The following is a 23649-nucleotide window of genomic DNA, read 5'->3' as shown; positions in this document are numbered from 1 at the left end:
GAGATTATAGGCATGTGCCACCATGCCTGGATAATTTTTGTATTTTTAGTAGAGATGGGGTTTCACCACATTGGTCAAGCTGGTCTCGAACTACTGACCTCAGGTGATCCACTTGCCTCAGCCTCCCAAAGTGCTGGGATTACAGGTGTGAGCCACTGCGCCCGATCTAATTTTTCCCTTACAGAGGTAAATAGATTGTTTCCCTACTTACACTACCATTACTTTCTTTTTTCTTTTTTATTTGGAGACAGAGTCTCACTCTGTTGCCCAGGCTGGAATGCAGCAGTGCGATCTCAGCTCACTGCAACTTCTGCCTTCCAGGTTCAAGTAATTATCGTGCCTCAATTATCATGTAATCCCAAGTAGCTGAGGTAACAGGTGTGCACCACCACACCTGGCTAATTTTTTGTGTTTCTTTCTTTCTTCTTTCTTTCTTTCTCTCGCTCTCTCTCTCTTTCTTTCTTTCTTTCTTTTTTGAGACAGAGTGTTGCTCTATCACCCAGGCTGGAGTGCAATGGCATGCTCACCGCAACCTCTGCCTCCCAGGTTCAAGCAATTCTCTTGCCTCAGCCTCCCAAGTAGCTGGGATTACAGGTGCAGGCCACTATGCCCGGCTTTTTTTTTTTTTTAAATATATAGATTATAGACCAGGATAATTTTTGTATTTTTCTTTTTTTTGAGACGGAGTTTTGCTCTTGTTACCCAGGCTGGAGTGCAATGGCACCATCTCAGCTCACCGCAACCTCCGCCTCCCAGGTTCAAGCAATTCTCCTGCCTCAGCCTTCCGAGTAGCTGGGACTACGGGCATGCGCCACTATGCCCAGCTAATTTTTGTATTTTTAGTAGAGATGGGGTTTCACCATGTCGACCAGGATGGTCTCGATCTCTTGACCTCGTGATCCACCTGCCTTAGCCTCCCAAAGTGCTGGGATTATATAGACGTGAGCCACCGCGCCCGGCCAATTTTTGTATTTTTAAGTAGAGATGGGGTTTCACCATGTTGGTCAGGCTGGTCTTGAATCCCTGACCTCGTGATCCGCCCACCTCAGCCTCCCAAAATGTTGAGATTACAGGCGTGAGACACCATGCCCAGCTAATTTTTTGTGTTTTTTAGTAGAGACGGGGTTTCACCATGTTGGCCAGGCTGGTCTCAAACTCCTGGCCTCAAGTGATCTGCCTTCCTAGGCCTCCCAAAGTGCTGGGATTATAGACGTGAGCGACTACGCCTGGCCACCAAATTAATTTTTATGCAATCTAAGGCAATTTAGATTTGTATGAATCTGTTTACACTTCTGACCTGGTTTCTGGACTGTTCTCTGCTCTAGGCTTGTATCTTTCTTTCAGATTATAGGATGATCAACTTTCCAGACATTAATTTTTCAATGTTACCTAAATAAGGCACAGAAAATATCTTTTTTTGGGGGGTGGGGGACAGAGTTTTACTCTTGTTGCCCAGGCTGGAGTGCAATGGCGCAATCTCGGCTCACCAAAACCTCCGCGTCCAGATTCAAGCAATTCTCTTGCCTCGGCCTCCCAAGTAGCTGGGATTGTATTAGATGTTAATGGTTTCCCATACTGAAGGATACTGTGATTTATGATTTACGTTCTGGTCTCTCAACCCATCACAGCCATTCTTCTTCACAGTATGGCTATGAGATGACTGCCTATAGTCCCTCCACACTCTTCAATTTCTAGAATTAACCCTGGCCAGAAATGAGAGATTTAAGAAACTCTGAGGCTGGGGACAGTGGCTCATGCCTGTAATCCCAGCATTTTGGGAGGCGCTAAGGCGGGCAGATTTCTTGAGTCATGGGCAATATGGTGAAACCCTGTCTCCACAAAAATTAGCAAGGCGTGGTGGTGTACTCCTGTAGTGGCAGCTACTCAGGAGGCTGAGGTAGGAGGATCACTGAGCCAGGGAGGTTGGCCTACAGTGAGCCGAGACTGAACCACTGCACTCCAGCCTGGGTGGCAGAGAAGGACCTGTCCTAAAAAACAAACCAACAAACAAATACATGATGCCCCATAAGGAAGCAGAATTCAGATGTTAACTGAATGATGATCAACTTCTTGTTAGAAAATACTATGTTTTATTAAAAAATTAAAGTCACCTTGACAATAAAATCACCAAACTTTTGAAACATTATTTTCTAAACATCTTTACCTTGTTGGATGCTTTTTCTCCTACTGGTTTACATAAAATATAAGCTGGCCCTTTAATATGATCTACTCTGAATCATAACAAAGCAAAATTTAGAAAGAATAGCAAAAATAATTCTATCAAAGATGATTGGAATGATCCCTAGCAACTATAACCATAAGTTACAATAAGTGAAATTGAAAATGACTGATTCAATGGATTACCCGCCCAAGTTATTTGTTCAAATGCCAAGAAGCAACTTTCTTACCATGAAAGTGTTTCCATATTTTCTTTTATTTTCTTTACTAGAGAGAAATCTCATGTGCATTTATTATTCATATGATTAAAGCATACCTCATTAAATTCTGCAAAAAAAAAAATCTATAAAGCATATTTGGAATTAAAACTGAAAAAAAATCAAGAACCCTTACTTTATTCTTGAAAAACTTTATTTCAGTTTAAACAACAAAGCAAATGATATTTATGTCATCCAGGGACAAAGGGAGAGTACAGTCATCCTTCATAGTTGTTTCATTGCTGAACTCCAAACAATAGATGCAATCTAGGTAAAAGACACTTATTATTCCTGATTATATTCACCTCACAATCTGAGATCATAAAAATTAGTCAAATACATTAAAAACAGATTTACACAATGTCACCTCAGATAAACTAAGAAAGTCATGTCTAATGCTTTGGAAAATTCTGTTTCTACTGAATACTCAAATGAATTTTAAGGATCAGGAACATCTTTATGGGGGTTTTTAAGTGTTAGGAACAATGATATGCACTTTCATCAGTTTACTATAATTATTAGGATTCAAGATGGCATTTAAAATCTAGATGTAGGCTCAGTTAGTTAATGCCAAAATGGGAAATCTTACATTTTTTTTAGAGGAAACAGAAAGATCTTGTCTTTTTTTTCTTTTATCTTTTTTTTTTTTTTGAGACGGAGTTTCGCTCGTTACCCAGGCTGGAGTGCAATGGCGCGATCTCAGCTCACCGCAACCTCCGCCTCCTGGGTTCAAGCAATTCTCCTGCCTTAGCCTCCTGAGTAGCTGGGACTACAGGCATGCGCCAACATGCCCAGCTAATTTTTGTATTTTTAGTAGAGACGGGGTTTCACCATGTTGACCAGGATGGTCTCGATCTCTTGACCTCGTGATCCACCCGCCTCGGCCTCCCAAAGTGCTGGGATTATAGGCGTGAGCCACCGCGCCCGGCCCAGATCTTGTCTTAATTTACAATTGATAAGTTCACTTTTAATGCTTAAAAAAAGGGACATGGTAGAATTGTTACAAACTTTAAAACGGTCTCAAATAGAATGTTCCCATTAACAATAGCAACTCAGAAATCTAATTCACTCTACAGGATTTTATTTCTGATCGACTAATCAACTTTTATTTTCTTGAGCCTGACTGCTGCTAATTATGTATAACTTGCCAGATAACTACACATCACTGATTTCCAAGCTCTTCTTCCTTTTTATATTTCCCCTTTAACTAAGATGTACCTAAAAATAACAAGACACTACCAAATAGCTGCAATGGCCTTCAAAATTTCTTTTACTGGCTAGCTGTGGTGTCTCACACCTGTAATCACAGCACCTTGAGGCCAAGGCAGGTGGATCATCTGAGGTCAGGAGTTCGAGACCAGTCTAGCCAACATGGCAAAACACTGTCTCTACTAAAAACACAAAAACTTAGCCAGGCTTGGTAGCGGGCATGCCTGTAATCCCAGCTACTCGGGAGGCAGAGGCAGGAGAATTGCTGGAACCCGGGAGAGGTTGCAGTGAGCCAAGATTGCACCATTGCACTCCAGCCTCAGTCAAAGAGCGAGATTCTGTGTCAAAGTAAAAAAAAAAAAAAAAAAAAAAAAAACCTTTTACTAACTAGTTGATTGTATTCCAATGAAGGCTAATGCCGATTTTTTTTTTCTTTTTTTTTTTGAGACAGAGTCTCATTCTGTCTCCCAGGCTGGAGTGCAGTGGCGCTATCTTGGCTCACTGCAGCCTCTACCTCTTGGGTTTAAGCAATTCTCCTGCCTCAGTCTTCCAAGTTGCTGCAATTACAGATGTGCACCACCATGCCTGGCTAATTTTTGTATTTTTAGTAGAGACAGGGTTTGCCCTGTTGGCCAGGCTGGTCTCAAACTCCTGACCTCAGGTGATTCACCTGCTTCAGCCTCGTGAAGTGCTGGGATTTACAGGTGTGAGCCTCCGCACGTGGCCCAATGCCAAATGTACCCAATAGTCTTTGATTCCAAAATTACTTATAATAGAACACTACATCATCTACAGAAATCTTGATCAATAATCTAGATAACTTTGTTTCTAGAGGCTGAGGCAGAAGAATCACTTGAGCCCAGGAAGCGGAGGTTGCAGTGAGCCAAGATTGCTACACTGCACTCCAGCCTGGGCAACAGGGCAATACTGCATCTCAAAAAAAGTAAAAGAAAGAAAAGAAAAAGGCATTAAATAATAAAAAGTTGTAACTGGGACTATTAAAATATTTAAGCATTCAAGGTTCCATTTTAAATCTTTTATTAAATCTGCTTTTAATAAAAGATAATCTAGTTTCTAATTATTGATCAAGATTTTTGTAGATGATGTAGTATATGTAACATTTTTGTGTATGTTATTAATCAAGATTTCTGTAGAAGATCTAGAAACTAAAATGCATATTAAGAAACTAAGACTTACATCTCATAACCAATTATCTTTCTAAATAATTTACAAACATAAAATATACATATTTAAAATAAATATACATATAATATATAGTGTCTACATTCTCATACAGGCTTAAAAATGAGGTAATAAAAACTGATTAAACCTTTTACCATTCTGGAAATGGCTTAGGGAAATGATGGTGAAATATCTTTTTCTTAGGTCTTCATTTTTTCTTTCAATACTTCTAAGTACCTCTTTTTCTATGCTGAAAAATTATGTAAAAAATCCCTAAGCTTTGTTGGATAGTCTGTCATCACCCCAGTTGCTCCCAAATCAAAAGCTCTTTTGTATTCTTGTTCTTCATTTAATACCCAAATATATACCTGAAAATTAAAAGTGTGAGAAGTATGAGAATAAATGTTAAAATACAAAATTATTTTTAGAACAGTATCCACTACAATCTTGGTACATTTAGAAATAACCTTTTTAAAGCTGTCATTTAAAGAAATCATTAGATCTTTTTTTAAAATTCCACTTTGTTCCTTACAGAAATGAGAGATGTTAAAAAAAAAAAAAATTCACCGTGCTTATTAAATATACACTGTCCTGGCTGGGCACAGTGGCTTACACCTATAATTCCAGCACTTTGGGAGGCTGAGGCAGGCAGATCACCTGAGGTCAGGAGTTTGAGACCAACTCTGCCAACAAGGCGAAACCCAGTCTCTACTAAAAATACAAAAATCAGCCAGTAGTGGTGGCACACGCCTGTAATCCCAGCTACTTAGGAGGTTGAGGCATGAGAATCGCTTGAACTCGGGAGGTAGAGGTTGCAGTGAGCTGAGACTGCACCACTGCACTCAGCCTGGGTGACAGAGTGAGACTCCATCTCAAAAAAATAGATGAAAAAAAAAAGTGTATATATATATATATATATATATATATATATATATACATGCACACATACACTGTCCCACCCCTCTGGCATCAACTATTCTGTACATAAGAGGAATCTAGCTTCAGAAATGCTAATCCTTCATTGCTAACTGTAAGGAAGAGCTTAAAGGTCCTCATTTGTGGGTCAGTAAAGCAGCAGCATCAGAGTTAGGGGCCAAACTAAGTCAGATAATAGTTCTTGCTCTTTATATTTGTGTTAAACTGGTGAGCTATGCTGCTTCCAAAATGCATCATTCCAAAAACTTACTTGAATGCCTCGAGCAGTTAGGTGGTCAAACAAAGCTTTCCTCATTAGTAAACTAGAAAAGAAAAAGCATAACTGTTTTAGGAATTTAGTCCTTAGTCCTAATTGAGTCAATTAGAATTTAGTAATTCCTAGTTTAATTCCAATGCTTCAGCAATAAAATAAATGGTCTCAAGTAATACTGGCTGCTGTGAATTAATTTATGTCTTAATTGCTGGATCTTCTTTCACTGCGGGCTGCTGGTTGGTGGACAACCAGAACCTCCTTTACACTCCTTGCTGCTACCAGATTCGTAGCAGACTCATTCTTGTTGACACAGCTCAATGGAATAGAGGCTGCCTCATTTTCACTGCTGAAGAAGGAGAAAGAGCTGTCTTTCCTTTCTTACTATTAATATGTGTTCCTGACTTTCCAAGTTAAAATAAGTCAGCAAATGCAGGTCAATTTCTATTACCATCATAGTTCAGTTACATAATGGATTAGTCTTTTCTAAGCTATGTTAGAAGCATTATATCCATTAATTATACTATCCTATGTCTAGGAAAAAAACATTTTTTTGTTTCAAGTAACTCACTGATAAGTGAACTTTCAGAATACAAATCTCTTGAGCAAGATAGGAATTCATTGTACTGGAAAAGATATATACATTATTTCTATTCTGTTATATCTATTAGAATGATTAAATATCAGAAAGTACAAATCATGTGCTCTTAACACCAATTAAAAAATGCATCCTTGTCAGTTAATAGGGTTGAAAAAAGAAGGAAAAATGCATCCTGGTTTTATTTGAGGAGTACAAAAAAAATGCATCTTGAAAACTGGAGCTTAAATCAGGACTAAAGCAAAAAATAATAAACACTGGCACAGAGAAAAGACAAAACTAACTGTTTAAGACTCTTTGAAAAAGGCATTAGGCTGGTTGCGTTGGCTCACACCTGTAATCCCAGCACTTTGGGAGGCTGAGGTGGGCAGATCACTTGAGGCCAGGAGTTTGAGGCCAATATGGCCAACATGATGAAACCACATCTCTACTAAAAAATACAAAAATTATATGATGTTCGTTGTGGGGAAAAAAAAAAAAATTAGCCAGGCGTGGTGGCAGGTGTCCATAGTCCCAGTTACTCAGGAGGCTGAGGCTGAAGAATCACTTGAACCCAGGAAGGGGAGGTTGCAGTGAGCAGAGATCGCTACACTGCACTCCAGCCTGGGCAACAGAGTGAGACTCTGTCTCAAAAAAAAAAAAAGGTGTTAAATAATAAAAAGTTGTGATTTGGGACTATTAAAATATTTAAGCATTCAAGATTCCATCTTAAAGCAAAATATAGTACAATTATATTGTGATTTTTACTAAAATTAAACCCAACATGTCTAAATTAAGGCATTTTCTTTAAAGTTGATATTTGCTCTATAGATGGGATTTCCTTTCTGCTGTTAAGTCTTGGTGCAGAGCAGATTTTTCTGAGAAATGTGCTGTAGGCAACACATACTTTTATATATACTGTGTTGCTATACTTCTTTTCACCATGCTTGGTGGAAAGCAAGTAAGCAAAAGGGAACGGTTATTTATTCTAGTTCTGCTACTAACTACCTAGACAACCCCAAGTAAATAATTTAACTGGTTATATGGGGGCTCACTTTTCTCATGAAGTTGGACAAGATTGTCTCTCAAGATGCTTCCTAAGGTTTTGTGATTAGTTATTAAGATAGTTCTAAATGATTCATATACGTTTTGCATAGTAGGTACTCAATTTGTCCTTGTTACAAATTACATGTGGAAAGTTTGCACTAAATTTTAAGTGTAGTATTTAATAAATATAGCTGAAGCAATAACTTGCATATTAAGAAACTAAAATTCTTACAGATCAGAAAGCCAGATGAGAAACTTTTGACTTCTGGACATGGTGTGTGGTTCTTTTAGCCTAGGATAAAATAAAGTCTGAATTACAAATTAGAAACACAGAATATATCAGTGTGATACAAAAAAATAAACTCAAAAATGAAAACAGTGCCTTGTACTTTGTATGTTCTCAAAAAATATTTGTAAAAATGATAAAAAACAAAATAAAGTCCAGTTGGGTTCTGTTTCCACTGGTCTCAAGCTAACTTTTTGCTATCCCTATTCAAAAGTAATAAATAAATTTAAAAATAAATAAATGAATGTCTTTCCAGAGACCCTGGTGCCCTGGGCTCATGCCTCTTCTTTTTTGGTGAAATCTTTCTCCTGCTTTCTCTGCTACAATTTAGAATGTAGTAGATTTTAATGTACAACGAAACTGTACTATAGATTAAGCGAGGTATTTACTGCATGTTTTCCTTTCCTTTAAAATATCTGTAGGCGTGGTGGCTCATGCCTGTAATCCCAGCTCTTTGGGAGGCCTAGGCAGGTGGATTACCTGAGGTCAGGAGTTCCAGACCAGCCTGACAAACATGGTGAAACCCTGTCTCTACTAAAAACATAAAAATTAGCCAGGCATGGTGGTGCATACCTATAATTCCAGCTACTCAGAAGGCTGAGACAGGAGAATCTTTTGAACCCAGGAGGCAGAGGTTGCAGTGAGTCAAGATAGCACCACTGCACTCCAGCCTGGGCAACAGAGCAAGACTCTGTTTCAAAAAAAAAAAAAAAAACTGCAGACCTAGACCCTGTCCTTTGTAATTATCATTTTAAAATTACATTGCCAGGCGCGGTGGCTCATGCCTGTAATCCTAGCACTTTGGGAGGCCAAGGTGGGTGGATCACCTGAGGTCAGCAGTTCAAGACCAGCCTGGCCATCATGGTGAAACCCCATCTTTAAAAAAAAATAATAAAATAAATAAATAAATAAATAAATAAAAATTACGTGTGTGTGTGTGTGTATTTTTTTTTTTTTTTCGAGACAGGGTTTTACTCTGTTGCCCATGCTGGAGTTCAGTGGTACAATCCCAGCATACTGCAGCCTTGAACCCTTGGGCTCAAGCAATCCTCCCACCTCAGTCTCTCAAATAGCTGGGATTACAGGCCCATGCCACCGTGCCTGGCTAATTTTTGCATGTTTTGTAAAGATGGAGGTCTCCCTATGTTGTCCAGATTGGCCTCAAACTCCTAGGCTCAAGTGATCAGCCCATCTTAGCTCAAGTGATTAGCCCACCTCAGCCTCCCAAAGTGCTGGGATTATAGGCATGAGCCACTGTATCCCACCTATAATTATCTTTACTACTAAAAAAGTATATCTGGGCTGGGTGCAGTGGCTCATGCCTGCAATCCCAGCACTTTGAGAGGCTAAGGCAGGCAGATCACAAGGTCAGGAGTTTGAGACCAGCCTGGCCAGCATGGTGAAACCCTGTCTCTACTAAGGTTACAAAAAAATTAGCTGGGCGTGGTAGCACACGCCTGTAATCCCAGGCTGAGGTGGGAGAATCGCAGAGGTTCCAGTGAGCCAAGATTGAGCCATTGTACTCCAGCCTGGGTGATGGGGTGACACTCCACCTCAGCAAAAAAAAAAAAAAATGTATATCTGGGCCAGGCATGTTGGCTCATGCCTGTAATCCCAGCAATTTGGGAGGCCAAGGTGGGCAGATCACTTGAGGTCAGGAGTTTGAGGCCAGCCTGGCCAACATGGTGAACCCGTTTCTACTAAAAATAGAGAAAAATTAGCCAGGCATGGTGGTGGGCACCTGTAATCCCAGCTACTTGGGAGGCGGAGGTTGCAGTGAGCCAAGATTGTGCCTGAGCGACAGTGAAACTCCATCTCCAAAAAAAAAAAAAAGTGCTAAATAAAGTACAAGTTCTTTTTTCCCTAACTCTGGCCTCAATGGAAAGTCCTGGCTGCAATTTCAGGAATCTTAAAGACTTAGTACCTCAAATACTGATTACCTCGTTAAACAATCACACATTGTCTTAGGAAGTATCCATTGTTTTCCATAGAAGTATTAAAACACACAAAAGATATCCTACCTGTGTCTTAATCCATAATCACTTTTTAGAGAAAAGATTAATTCTATAGAGTTTGTTCTTATGTCTGTATTCCAATAATACTTGCTTCTAAAAGGAACACATGAAGATAAATATAGAGACAGTCTACTCCAGGCCAGAGGAAAGCTAAGTAGTTTAGGAATAAATGTTTATTTATTTATTTATTTTTAGATAGAATCTTGCTCTGTTGCCCAGGCTGGAGTGCAATGGCGCTATCTCAGCTCGCTACAACCCCTACCTCTGGGGTTCAAGTGATTCTCCTGTCTCAGCCTCCTGAGTAGCTGAGACTACAGGTGTGCGCCACCATGTCCAGCTAATTTTGTATTTTTAGTAGAGATGGAGTTTCACCACGTTGGCCAGACTGGTCTGGAACTCCTGACCTCAGGTGATCCCCCACTGCGGCCTCTCAAAATGCTGAGATTACAGGTATGAGCCACCTCTTTTGGCCAGGAATAAATGATTAAGGATCACTTTAATCTAGCAAATAAAATAGGGGTTTTTTTTTGGTAGATAAGAAGTGTTTTCTCTTGTTTTGTCAATAAATAGGGAGGCTGAGGCAGGAGAATCGCTTGAACCTGGGAGGCAGAGGCAGAGGTTACAGTGAGTCAAGACTGCATCATGCACTCCAGCCTAGGTGACAAGAGCGAAACTGTCTCAAAAAAAGAGGTATCCTACATAAACTTTTCTTTTCCTATCTCCAGAGGTTTTTATGGTAGTGGGGCGGGGGGCGGGTTTCTTCCTAAATGTATTACAGTAATACCGTTGTTTAATTTGGAGTTTAATGGAGTTTCAGCTGGGTAAAGCTGTCAATGAAGTAGAAAGCAGTAAGGGAAAGTGGAGGGCAACTGTTATTTGATGTGAGAATAAAAGAATTATTGACTTTCTGTAATTAAACTAAATTCTTTTTATCTGATTTCTGACTATACAGGCACAGAAAATCATTATAATCTAAACTGGGTCCTGATTATTTGTTTTAGAGAATGTGTCTTAATTATAAAAAAATTCATAATATAGGTCAGGTGATAGAACATGGAAATCACTGCAGAAATCTCTTCTTCATCATTGATATTGATATTAGTGAGCTTTTATCTTAGTCCTTCTGTAATTGATAATTGATTTTAAAATAAAAGAGTAACCACTTACTTCAGTATAATAGAAGGCATTGGGATTTCAAAAAACTGTTCTCGAATGGGCACAAAGGGCAAGAGGCCAGTGAAGAAAAGGCCAAGAATGAGCAGGACACGTTGTAGACTGAAGAGTATGGGAATATCTGAATTCTAAAAGACACAAACAATATTACATGTTGCTTTTACAACTGCTCAAATAAAGAGGGTTACTTCCAACTTTCAATATTTCCCAAGACTATATCTTGATATCTATTACAAGCATTCCCTGGATTATGAATATTCATTTTCAAATACACCACACTTAAAAGTGGCTAGTCCTTGACAAATGGGTCAGGATTGATCTTGGAGCCTTATAGTGTAATGATGCTACTAAAGTTTCTCTATTACCTTCTCTGCTTTTGCAATACCGCTTCTGTCTGTTGGTTACAGTACTTACAGCTAAAGACTAAACATGTCAGAATCCAATGGAACAAAATGAAAAGATGAATATATGGAATATTCAATAACTTTACTTCTGTTTAAAAAATATATAGCTACATATCTCCATATATGAGTATATATAGATACATATCAATACTGTTGGAAATGTCATCTTTTAGCTATGTTATGAATCAAATATCAAATATAAATAGGATTTTGTAAATTAGTCCAATAATCTAACCACCATTTTAAGTTTCTATTGGAAATGTGCTCAATATCCCAAAACTTTTAAAATGCAAGATAGACATATAAATATATATGTATATATATATATACACACACACACACATATATATATATACACACACACACACTTTTAATTGTGCTAAAATACACATAACAAAGTTTAAGATCTTTTTTTTTTTTTGAGATGGAGTCTCACTCTGTCATCCAGGCTGGAGTGCAGTGGCACAATCTCAGCTTACCTCAACCTCCACCTCCCGGGTTCCAGCGATTCTCCTGCCTCAGTCCCCCAAGTAGCTAAGATTATAGGCCTGTACCCCCATGCCGGGTTAATTTTTTGTATTTTTAGTAGAGACAGGGTTTCACCATGTTGGCCAGGCTGGTCTTAAACTTCTGACCTCAGACGATGCACCTGCCTCAGGCTCCCAAAGTGCTGGGATTACAGGCATGAGCCACCATGCCCAGCCAAAATTTAAGATCTTAATCATTTTTATTTATTTTTTCACCACCCCCACCTCCTGCCCCCCAGCAAAATTGAATGTCAATCATTTTTAAATGTACAGTTTGGTGGTTTCAGTATATTGACACTGTTGTACAACCAAAGTCCCAAGTCTTTTCATTTTGCTAAACTGAAAACAACTCTATGCCTCTTTTTTTTTTTTTTTTTTTTTTTGAGACAAGGTCTCACTGTCAACCAGGATGGAGTGCAGTGGGACAACCAGAGCTCACTGCATTCTTGACTCTGACTCAGGCGATACTTCCATCTCAGCCTCCTGAATTATAATAGATGGGACTACAGGCATGAGCCACCACATCCAGCTAATTTTTATATTTTTTTATAGAGATGAGGTTTCACCATGTCACCCAGGCTGGTCTTGAACTCCTGGGCTCAAGCAATTCACCTGCCTCAGCCTCTCAGTGCTGGGAGTATGGGTGTTAGTCACCTCGCCCAGCCGACTTTATACCATTAAACAACAAATCTCCATTCCCTCTCTCCTTGCCCTCATATATACATATGATAGACCCATGTGTTTACACACACACACACACACACACACACACGTATATAAACACAGGGTCTCACTCTGTCAACCAGGCTAGAGTACAGTGACCGGATCATGGCTTACTGAAGTCTAGACCTCCCAGACCCAAGTGATCCCACACCTCAGCCTCCCACAGAGCTGGGACTACAGACACATGCCACCATGCCAAGCTAATTTTTCAAAAATTTTTTGTAGAATCAGAATCTCATTATATTGCCCAGGCTGGTCTTGAACTCCTGGGTCCAAGCATTTCTCCCACCTCAGCCTCCCAGAGTGCTGGAATGACAAGCGTGAGCTACCATGCCAGGCCCTGCTATATTTATTTTTAAAAAACAAAAATTATGCTTACATTGAACTTTTATTAAAAACATATTTTTTAAATCACATAAAAATATTTTATTTTATTTTATTTTATTTATTTATTTTTTAAGATGAGGTTTCACCATCATGGCCAGGCTGGTCTTGAACTCCTGACCTCAGGTGATCCACCCACCTCGGTCTCCCAAAGTGCTAGGCTTACAGGCGTGAGCCACCGCGCCCGGCCTAAAAGTAATTTATTTTAAATAATTAGTTCTAGGCTGGTGGTAGTAGCTCACGCCTGTAATCCCAGCACTTTGGGAGGCTGAGGCAGGGATCACTTGAGGTCATAAGTTCGAGACCAGCCTGGCCAACATGGCGAAACCCCATATCTACTAAAAATATAAAAATTAGCTAGGTGTGGTGGCATACGGTGGTAACCCCAGTTACTCGGGAGGCTGAGGCAGGAGAATCATTTGAACCTGGGAGATGGAGGTTGCAGTGAGCTGAGGTTGCACCACTGCACTCCATTGTGGGCAAGAGTGAGACTCTCAAAAAAAAAAAAAAAAAACTTGGCTGGGCACAAGTGGCTCATGCCTGTAATCCCAGTCAGCACTTTGGGAGGCTGAGGTGGGTGGATCACTTGAGGTCAGGAGTTCAAGACCAGCCTGGCCAACATGGTGAAACCCCATCTCTACTAAAAATACAAAAATTAGCTGGGTGTGGTGGTGGGATCTGTAATCCCAGCTACTCGGGAGGCTGAGACAGGAGAATTGCTTGAACCCACGAAGTGGAAGTTGCAGTGAGCCAAGATTGCACCACTGCACTCCAGCCTGGGCAACAGAGCAACACTCTGTCTCAAAAAATAAAATAAAATATACTTATGCAACTTTGGAACCAGAGCACTAAAGAAAAAAAAAAAAGAACCACTGCATTAAGTATGAATGAATAAAAAGTCATTAAGAGCCACATTTTCCCACTACCACTGTGTGCCCCAATTCTTCTTATGTTTATATTTTGAGTTTCCAACATCTGGAAATTAAAAGGCTAATGTAAAATTCTTATAAATCATACTTTAAGAATTGCAAAAGTAGGCTGGGTGCAGTGGCTCATGCCTGTAATCCCAGCACTTTGGGAGGCCGAGGCGGGCAGATCACCTGAGGTCAGGAGTTCGAGAGCAACCTCACCAACATGTAGAAACCCGTCTCTACTAAAAATACAAAATTAGTCAGGCCTGGTGGCACATGCCTGTAATCCCAGTTACTGGGGAGGCTGAGGCAGGAGAATTGCTTGAACCCAGGAGGCAGAGGTTTCCGTGAGCCAAGATCATGCCATTGCACTCCAGCCTGGACTGGAGTTTTCTTGAAACTGTCTCAAAAAAAAAACAAAAACGTGCAAAAGTTGTATCAATTATATAGCATGTTGGTAACATGAAAGACAAATTTTTTTGAGACAGATTCTCTCTCATTACCAGGCTGGAGTGCAGTGGCACGATCTGGGCTCACTACAACCTCTGACTCACTGGTTCAAGCGATTCTCCTTCCTCAGCCTCTGGAGTAGCTGGGACTACAGGCACACGCCACCACATCCAGCTAATTCTTGTATTTTTAGTAGAGATGGGGTTTCACCATGTTGGCCAGCATGTTCTCAATTTCCTGACCTCGAGATCTGCCCGCCTCGACCTTCCAAAGTGCTGGGATTACAGACGTGAGCCACCACACCCAGCCTATTGACACATTTTTACTGTGATGTTTGGAAATTGCTGCTGAAAGGTTTTTAGAGTTTTTAAATTCAAAAATGACAGAAAGCCAGAGGATTCTGGAAAAATATAGGAATCAAGGGAAATATTCTGTGATTACAGGCCAAAAGTGAGCCTTTTATTTTGGAAGAATTATAGACTTACAGAAAGTTGCAAAAATAGTATAGTCCCATGCAGCTTTTGCCCAACTTCCTCAAGAGGTGACATTTGACTCTAGTATAGTAACAAAACCTGGAATTGGTATTGGTACCTTACTGTTCATTAGACTACATAATTTATTCGATTTTCATTATTTTTTAAACACTGCATTCGTTTGTGTGTGTGTAGTTCTATGCAATTTTAACCCATGTGTAGATTCATGTAATCACTACCACAGTCAAGATACAAAGCTGTTTCATCACCTCTTTTCTCCCCTTTTGTATACAGTTACCTTGGGATCTCTCAGGCTCTGCTGCACATAAAGCCTACTTGCGTTAGGCCAGGCATGGTGGCTCACACTCGTAATCCCAGCACTTTGGGAGGCCAAGGCAGGCGGATCACTTGAGGACAGGAGTTCAAGACCAGTCTGGCCAACACGATGAAACCCCATCTCTACTAAAAATACAAAAATTAGCTGGGCATGGCAGCACGCATCTGCAATCCCAGCGAGTCAGGAGGCTGAGGCAGGAAAACTGCCTGAATCCAGGAGACGGAGGTTGCAGTGAACCGAGATCAAGCGACTGCACTCCAGCCTGGGCTGGAGTCTCCAAAACAACAACAACAACAAACTTACTTGCTTTAATGGGAATCTCAATTATACTCTGAATTGTAACGATGCTGACTTTCCAAGTTTTTGCCTTCTCTGCTAGGAAGGAAGGCCTGCCCAAATAGGTGTTTTGTTTTGTTTGTTTATTTTTTAAGGCTAGTCAAATGAAGCAGTGGGAATGGAGAAGGAAAGAAATCAGTAATTGGTTGTAATCAATTAATTGTAAACACCACTACATTCAGATCAGCCACCAAAAAGTTCTTTGTATTTAAAAATTGCTACTTATATCATGGTATTTCTTCTCTATGACAGATGATTTCAGCATCTTCAATGCTCAAGATTTTTCAACATCTTAAATTTTAAATTCTCTTAGCTGATTATGTATGTAAACTTGCTTATGAAGGTTTAACTATCATTTTAAAACACATAAAATTAATTTTTATACACTTGTTATTTTTGAGACAGAGTCTCATTCTGTTGCCCAAGCTAGAGTACAGTGGTGGAATCCCAGCTCATTGCAACCTCCGCCTCCCTGGTTCAAGCCATTCTCCTGCTTCAGCCTCCTCAGTTGCTGGGATTACAGGTATGTGCCACCATGCCTGGCTAATTTTTATATTTTTAGGAGAAAAGGGGTTTCATCATGTTGGCCAGGCTTGTCTCAAACTCCTAACCTCAGGTGATCCACCCGCCTCAGCCTCCCAAAGTGCTGGGATTACAGGCATGAGCCACTGCGCCCAGCTGATATATTTTCTTAAACCAGAAAATTTTCAGTGGGTGGTCCTGCTTTTACATATTACTTAATAATCATGAACTTGCATGATCTTGGCTTAACTTCCTTAAGTCTATTTGGGGGGTTAGGGTAAAAAGAAGCTAAAGTTGAGGAACCAGATAATTTTTTTCTATTTTTTTCCTGAAAGATAATAGGATTTTTTTTTTTTTTTGAGACAGTGTCTGGCTCTGTCACCCAGGCTGAAGTACAGTGGCAGGATCTCGGCTCACAGCAACCTCTGTCTACCAGGATCAAGCCATCCTCCCACCTCAGCTTCCCAAGTAGCTGAGACTACAGGCATGTACCACCACGCCCAGCTAGTTTTTGTATCTTTAGTAGAGACAGGGCTTCCTCATGTTCCCTAGGCTGGTCTTGAACTCCTGGGCTCCAAGTGATCTGTCTGCCTTGGCCTCCCAAAGTGCTGGGATTACACAGGTGTGAGCCACTCAGCCTGACCCTAAATAATTTCTCTCTTTTTTTTTTTTCTTGAGATGGAGCTCTGTTGCTCAGGCTGGAGTGCAGTGGTATGATCTCAGCCCAATGCAACCTCTGCTTCCCAGGTTCAAGCAATTCTCCTGCCTCAGCCTCTCTAGAAGCTGGGATTACAGGAGCATGTCACCATGCCCAGCTATGTTTTGTATTTTTAATAGAGTTTTGCTATGTTAGCCAGGCTGGTCTTGAAATCCTGACCTCAGGTGATCTGCCTGCCTCAGCCTCCCAAAGTGCTGGGTTTACAGGGGTGAGTCACCGCACCCAGCCTTTTTTTTTTTTTTTTTTTTTTTTTTTTAAATGGAATTGGAAGTCTTACTATGCTGCCCAGGCTGGTCTCAAATTCCTGGCCTCAATCAATTCTCACCCCTTAAATAAATTCTTTCTTTCTTTTTTTTTTTTTTTTTGAGACAGAGTCTCACTCTGTCTCCCAGGCTGAAGTGCAATGGTACGATCTTGGCTCACTGCAACCTCCGCCACCCAGGTTCAAGCAATTCTCTACCTCAGCCTCCCAAGTAGCTGGGATTACAGGCGTGTGCCACCATGCCCGGCTAATTTTTGCATTTTTTAGTCAAGACGGGGTTTCACCATGTTGGCCAGGCTAATCTTGAACTTCTGACCTCGTGATCCACCCGCCTCGGCCTCCCAAAGTGCTGAGATAACAGGTGTGAGCCACAGTACCCGGCTGAAATAAGATAAGTTTTAAAAATTATTATTGTAGGCTGGGCGCGGTGGCTCACGCCTGTAATCCCAGCACTTTCGGAGGTCAAGGTGGGTGGATCACGAGGTTAAGAGATCGAGACCATCCTGCTCAACATGGTGAAACCCCGTCTCTACTAAAAATACAAAAAATTAGCTGGGCATGGTGGCGCGTGCCTGTAATCCCATCTATTCAGGAGGCTGAGGCAGGAGAATTGCCTGAACCCAGGAGGCGGAGGTTGCGGTGAGCCGAGATCGCGCCATTGCACTGCAGCCTGGGTAACAAGAGCGAAACTCCATCTCAAAAAAAAAAAAAAAATTATTATTGTAATAGGACCCTGGCACAGTGGCTCACTCCTGTAATCCCAGCACTTTGGGAGGCCAAGGCAGGAGGATTGCTTGAGTCCAAGAGTTTGAGACCAGAGTGGGCAACATAGTGAGACCTCATCTCTACTAAAGATTTAAAAATTAGCTGGGTTCCTGTAGCCCCAACTACTTGGGAGGCTGAGGCAGGAGGATTGATTGAGCCCAGGAGTTTGAGGTTGCAGTGAGCTATAATTGCACCACTGCACTCCAGCCTGGGTGATAAAGTGAGACCCTATCTTTAAAAATAAGAAAACAAAAAGTATTGCTATAATAATTTATCATTTATAGATAAACAACAACAACAAAGATAGATAATTCTGTATCATTTTTGAAGCTTACCTCTTTGTAGCACTTTTCTACAATTTCATAATTGGCATTACCCCACACTGTTATGTGTTCACGATTATACTGCTTCACCAACTCTGAAACCTATGTGTGAAAATTCAAAATTTTATCCATGTGCCTATCTGCAAATCCACTAACAACATTTCACTTAAAAAATGAATTAGAATTGACTATCTGTCAATGAATAGCATAACATTTTGGAAGAATCAATATATAAATTTAATTATTTTATAAAATGCAAAATTAATTCACATTATGCCATTATATAATTTATTTAACAGATTACAGTTATTTAGTAATTTGACATAAACTAATCACGAATGAAACAAGTTAGACTAGAAGTTAATTATATAAATGCCAGAATGACTGGTTCATACAAGCTTATTTTATCCATGACTGAGACATGACAGCTCTCTCTGAAAATAGGCTCTCCTACAGTAAAACGATCTCTTCTACTAGGGCATTATTTAAAACAATGCTGATCCCTAGGGTATCACATTTCCTTGAGCATTATCAATCTAAGCAGTCACCTACTCTAACCTCATTTAGTTGGTGAAATAGGATGTAACACACCCAGAAGAGGCAATGCCTTGAGTACCTTCTTAATCAGCACATTGTTGTTGACTTTGATATCGATGTTAATGGGAGTGTTAGGAAAGGCCTCAAAAACTTCCTTCAGTAATGGAATTCGGTTATCTTTTCCTTCACATTGGCATGCTGAGAAAGCAAGATTTTAAAATGTATTTTTTAAATATAACTTTTACTTTTTGATAACTAGAAAAGTTATAGTATATATTCATTAAAGGACATTTACAAAATAAGGAAAAGTATAAAGAAGAAAAAAATCATGTAAATCCAACAACTTAGATATAAACACTATGACCATTTGGTATACTTTCTCTACTCTTTTTTCCTATGCATGATTTAATATAGTAATAATATGATGTGCTACAGAGTTTAACCTGATATTTTCACATAAAAATATTTTCCTGTTGATTTACTGTGCTTATGATTATGATTTGTTTTTAATTAATTTTTTTATTTTGGGATAACCACAGATTCACATGAATTGTAAGGATCTATGCACCATTTTTTTTTTTTTTTTTTTTTTTGAGACAGAGTCTCACTTTGATGCCCAGGCTGGTGTGCACTGGCATGATCTCAGCTCACTGCAACTTCTGTCTCCTGGATTCAAGTGATTCTCATGCCTCAGCCTCCTGGATAGCTAGGATTACAGGCGATTGCCACCACACCCAGCTAATTTTCGTATTTTTAGTAGAGATAGGGTTTCACCATGTTGGCCAGGCTGGTCTTGAACTCCTAACCTCAAGTGATCTGCCCACCTCGGCCTTCCAAAGTGCTGGGATTACAGGCTTGAGCCACCACACCCAGCCTCCATGCATCCTTTGTCCAGATTTCCCAGTGATAACCTTCTTGCAAATCTGTAGTACAATATCACAACCATGATATTGACATTGATAGAATCCACCGATCTAATTCTATCATAATTTTAAAAGGTGTCAAAATACTCCATTGAGTATCTATACAATAATTTATCCTAATTTAACCATTTCCCTACTAATAAATACTGAGATGGGTTCTAAAGTTTTGCTATATCATCATTGAATTTTTCAGAGATTAAAAATAACATTCAGGCAAGGGAAGTACACACTAAATCAGTAATGTGTTGAAGAATTATATGAATGCAGTTATTCAAGGAAAATTCAAGTAATGAAAAAATTAGAAGGGCACTTTAATTGTTCTTTATATTTCCTGAGGATTATTTTCTTTAGTCTTTCTCTAGTCCCTTTTTTTGATGAGACAGGGTGTCGCCCTGGCTGGAGTTCAGTGACACCATCTTGGCTCACTGCAACCTCTGCCTCCTGGGCTCAAGTGATCCTCCCATCTTAGCCTCCTGAGTAGCTGGAACTACAGGAGTGCTACCATGCTTGGCTAATTTTTTTGTAGTTTTTGTGAGATGGAGTTTTGCCATTTGGTCAGGCTGGTCTTGAACTCCTGAGCTCAAGTGATTGGCCCGCCTCGGCCTCTCAAAGTGCCGGGATTACAGGCATGAGCCACAAGCATGATCCCTTTTTTGTTGTTTTTTTGAGACAGGATCTTGCTTATAGCCAAGGCTGGAGTGCAATAGCATGATGATGGCTCACTGCAGCCTCCCCAACTCCAGTAATCCTCTGGGACTACAGGCATGCACCACCACGCCCAGCAATTTTTTTTTTTTTTTTTTTTTGAGACGGAGTTTCACTCTTATTGCCCAGGCTGGAGTGCAATGGTGCAATCTTGGCTCACTGAAACCTCCATCTCTCAGGTTCAAGCAATTCTCTTGCCTCAGTCTCCCAAGTAGCTGGGATTACAGGGGCCTGCTATGCCTGGCTAACTTTTTGTATTTTTAGTAGAGGCGAGGTTTCACCATGTTGGGCAGGCTGGTCTCAAACTCCTGACCTCAAGTGATCTACCAGCCTTGGACTCCCAAAGTGCTGGGATAACAGGCGTGAGCCACCGCGCCCGGCCTTTTTTTTTTTTCTCTGTAGAGAAGGGTTTCACTAATTTTGCCCAGGCTGATTTTGAACTCCTGATCTCAAGCAATTCTCCTGCCTCAGCTTCCCTAAGTGCTGGGATTACAGATGTGAGCCACCACACCTAGTTCTCTAGTCCCTTTTGACTCTAATGACGCTAATCATTTATATAATTTACTCTACATACTATATAACTATTGTAAAAAGTGTTCTGCTTCCATATGAAAATTCAATTCCACTAATCTGTAAATAACAAAATGGTGAAAAATCCTTTATGCCATCTTATTATATGGCAAGTCAAAAAAAAGATGCATTATCAAAAAGTAAATGAAATCCACATCCGAAAATAAAATTATTTATAATTAGAACTCATGTACAAAGCAGCATGTATATTAAAGATGAAAAAAGGAAAAGTCTGTTACTACTTGTACTTCTGATGGGGCTCTGGGTTACTCTGATGGGACTGTCAATTATTGGCTCTGCCTCTCTGATCACAGACTAAACGTATGACCAATCTAACCTGTTAAGCATAACAATATGGACAGTGAGAGAGAATGCATCTTGAAATCCTTTGCTGAATGGATCATGTACCAGCTGCCAAAATTTCATCTCTATGCAGAAAGCGTGTCCCTGAAAGCAAAACTAACACAAATGAAACCAAAAGCAAGAAATGGAGATAGAGACCAATTATTGCTTAAGCAACTGGAATCAGTCATGTCTTAGGGCATATAACCCCTGGACTTCCAATTATGAAAATAAATTCATTTTTTAATTTTTTTCTTAAGCTATCTTAAGATGTGTATCTAACACTTATAACTGAGTTTAAATTCATCATAGACTACATAATTAAACTTTTAAAATTATGTTTATAGTAGATAGCTTTTATCTATCTCCTCAACTCCAGTGATCCTCAGCTCCAGTTATCCTCCTGCTTCAGCCTCCAAATAGCTGAGACTAGAGGCATATCTTTTTTTTTTAAGTAGAGATGAAGTCTTGCTTTGTTGGCCAGGTTGGCCTTGAATTCCTGGCCTCAAGGGATCCTCTCACCTTGGCCTCCTTAAATGCTGAGATTATAGCCACCATGTTTTTACCTACTCAACATTCTTCCTTCCTCTGGAAACCTGAATTTCACATTGTATCTCCTTATCTCACATTGTTCTGATAAGGCTGTCATCACAGTAACCACTGCCCATTCACCCTCAGGGGTGGGCATATGATCATAATACCCCATTTCTTTTCTTCAAGATGGCCACCATGACCCAAGCTAGACCAATCAATATCTTTCTCTGGGACTTCACGCTTGAAGTTCACAAGGAAAATCGTCTTTCTGTCATGGTGTGGGCAAATTAAAATATTAATTTAGCAGTCAAGTAAGATACATGCAAGAATCAATTTACAGGCTGGGCGCAGTGGCTCACGCCTGTAATCTCGGCACTTTGGGAGGTCAAGGCGGGTGGATCACAAGGTCAGGAGATGGAGACCAGCCTGATCAAGATGGTAAAACTCCATCTCTACTAAAAATACAAAAATTACCCAGGCACAGTGGCAGGCGCCTATAATCCCAGCTACTCAGGAGGCTGAGGCAGGAGAATCACTTGAACCTGGAAGGCAGAAGTTGCAGTGAGCAGAGATCATGCCACTGCACTCCAGCCTGGGCAACAGAGCAAGACTCTGTCTCAAAAAAAAAAAAGAATCAATTTACAAAAAGGTCAAACAGATGAAACTAACTTCGGAACAGCAAAATGACACATAAGAATAATCTGTCTAAGAACGAGTATATGAGAAAACTAAAATGTGTGCTGAGAAAAAAAAAGTGCTACAGTGATGTAAAGATACAAAAATGAGGCCAGGCGCCATGGCTCACTCCCGTAATCTCAGCACTTTGGAAGGCTGAGGCAGAAAGACTGCTTGAAGCCAGGAATTCAAGACTAACCTGGCCAACATAGCGAGGCCCAATCTCTACTTAAAAATAATAATACATAAATAACATGCCTCAACCTGCTTAGAATGTAGAAAAACAGTTGGAAAAAGAGAAGTTTGCCCCAGTATTTTTCTAGATAGATGATAGCCAGCTAGAAAATGGTGGACTACAAAAAGAAAAGAGGGAAATAACAGGAAACAGAAAAGATAAACAAGGAGTATGCCACAGGATGTGTTGTTTGATGTAATAGTGGCCAGTATAAAAGTTAGGGGCCACTATTTAAATAGTTTTCACTATTCGGGGAACTTTAAAACGATAATTATAGGCTGGGCGTGGTGGCTCACGCCTGTAATCCAAGCACCTTGGAGGCTAAGGTGGATCACCTGAGGTCGGGAGTTCAAGACCAGTCTGACCAACATGGTGAAACCCTGTCTTAAAAACAAACAAACAAACAAACAAAAACGATAATTATAGTCAACTCTAGATTATCCAAATTATATGTTTTCCATGAAAAACAAATAGGTTACTTTCAAATAATCGGGATAGATAATAACAAACCCTTTGGTTAACACTTGTTGTTTTTTTTAAGAGAAGTCTCGCTTTGCTGCCCAGGCTGAAATGCAGTGGCATGTTCTTGGCTCACTGCAATCTCCACCTCCCAGGATCAAGTGATTATCCTGCCTCAGCCTCCCAAGTACTGGGATAACAGGCACATGCACCATGTCCAGCTAATTTTTGTATTTTTAGTAGAGATGGGGTTTCACCATGTTGGCCAGGCTGATCTCGAACTCCTGACCTCAGGTGATCCACCTGCCTCAGCCTCCCAAAGTGCTGAGATTACAGGTGTGAGCCATCATGTCTGGCCTGGTTAACACTTTTTTATGTTCCTTCTTCACATTTCTTTTTTAATGTAGCCTGTGGCACACACATC

The 23649-nt window shown here is 40.2% G+C and overlaps 1 protein-coding gene across 3 annotated transcripts in view; it reads right to left on the bottom strand.

Moving 5' to 3' along the window:
- Window positions 1–2571: 2571 nt before the first annotated feature.
- GDPD1 (glycerophosphodiester phosphodiesterase domain containing 1) overlaps window positions 2572–23649 on the bottom strand; it is a 47176-nt gene continuing 26098 nt past the window's right edge. For 2 of the 3 annotated variants that reach the window (XM_064378413.1, XM_064378414.1), the window contains exons 5-10: window positions 18862–18980; window positions 18258–18347; window positions 11105–11238; window positions 7869–7928; window positions 6013–6064; window positions 3706–5194 (exon numbers count right to left, since the gene is read on the bottom strand). In XM_064378413.1, the coding sequence (XP_064234483.1) occupies window positions 5072–5194; window positions 6013–6064; window positions 7869–7928; window positions 11105–11238; window positions 18258–18347; window positions 18862–18980 (578 nt within the window). In that variant the 3' untranslated portion in view covers window positions 3706–5071. Of the gene's footprint in view, window positions 5195–6012; window positions 6065–7868; window positions 7929–11104; window positions 11239–18257; window positions 18348–18861; window positions 18981–23649 lie in introns of all 3 variants that reach the window. The other variant, XM_064378415.1, reaches the window with a different exon arrangement.

This window comes from Aotus nancymaae, unplaced genomic scaffold, assembly GCF_030222135.1.
Source record: "Aotus nancymaae isolate 86718 unplaced genomic scaffold, 86718_ANA_hifiasm-v0.15.2.pri h1tg000018l, whole genome shotgun sequence".
Taxonomy (NCBI): Eukaryota; Metazoa; Chordata; class Mammalia; order Primates; family Aotidae; genus Aotus; species Aotus nancymaae.
This window is presented reverse-complemented; position numbering and strand designations above follow the sequence as displayed.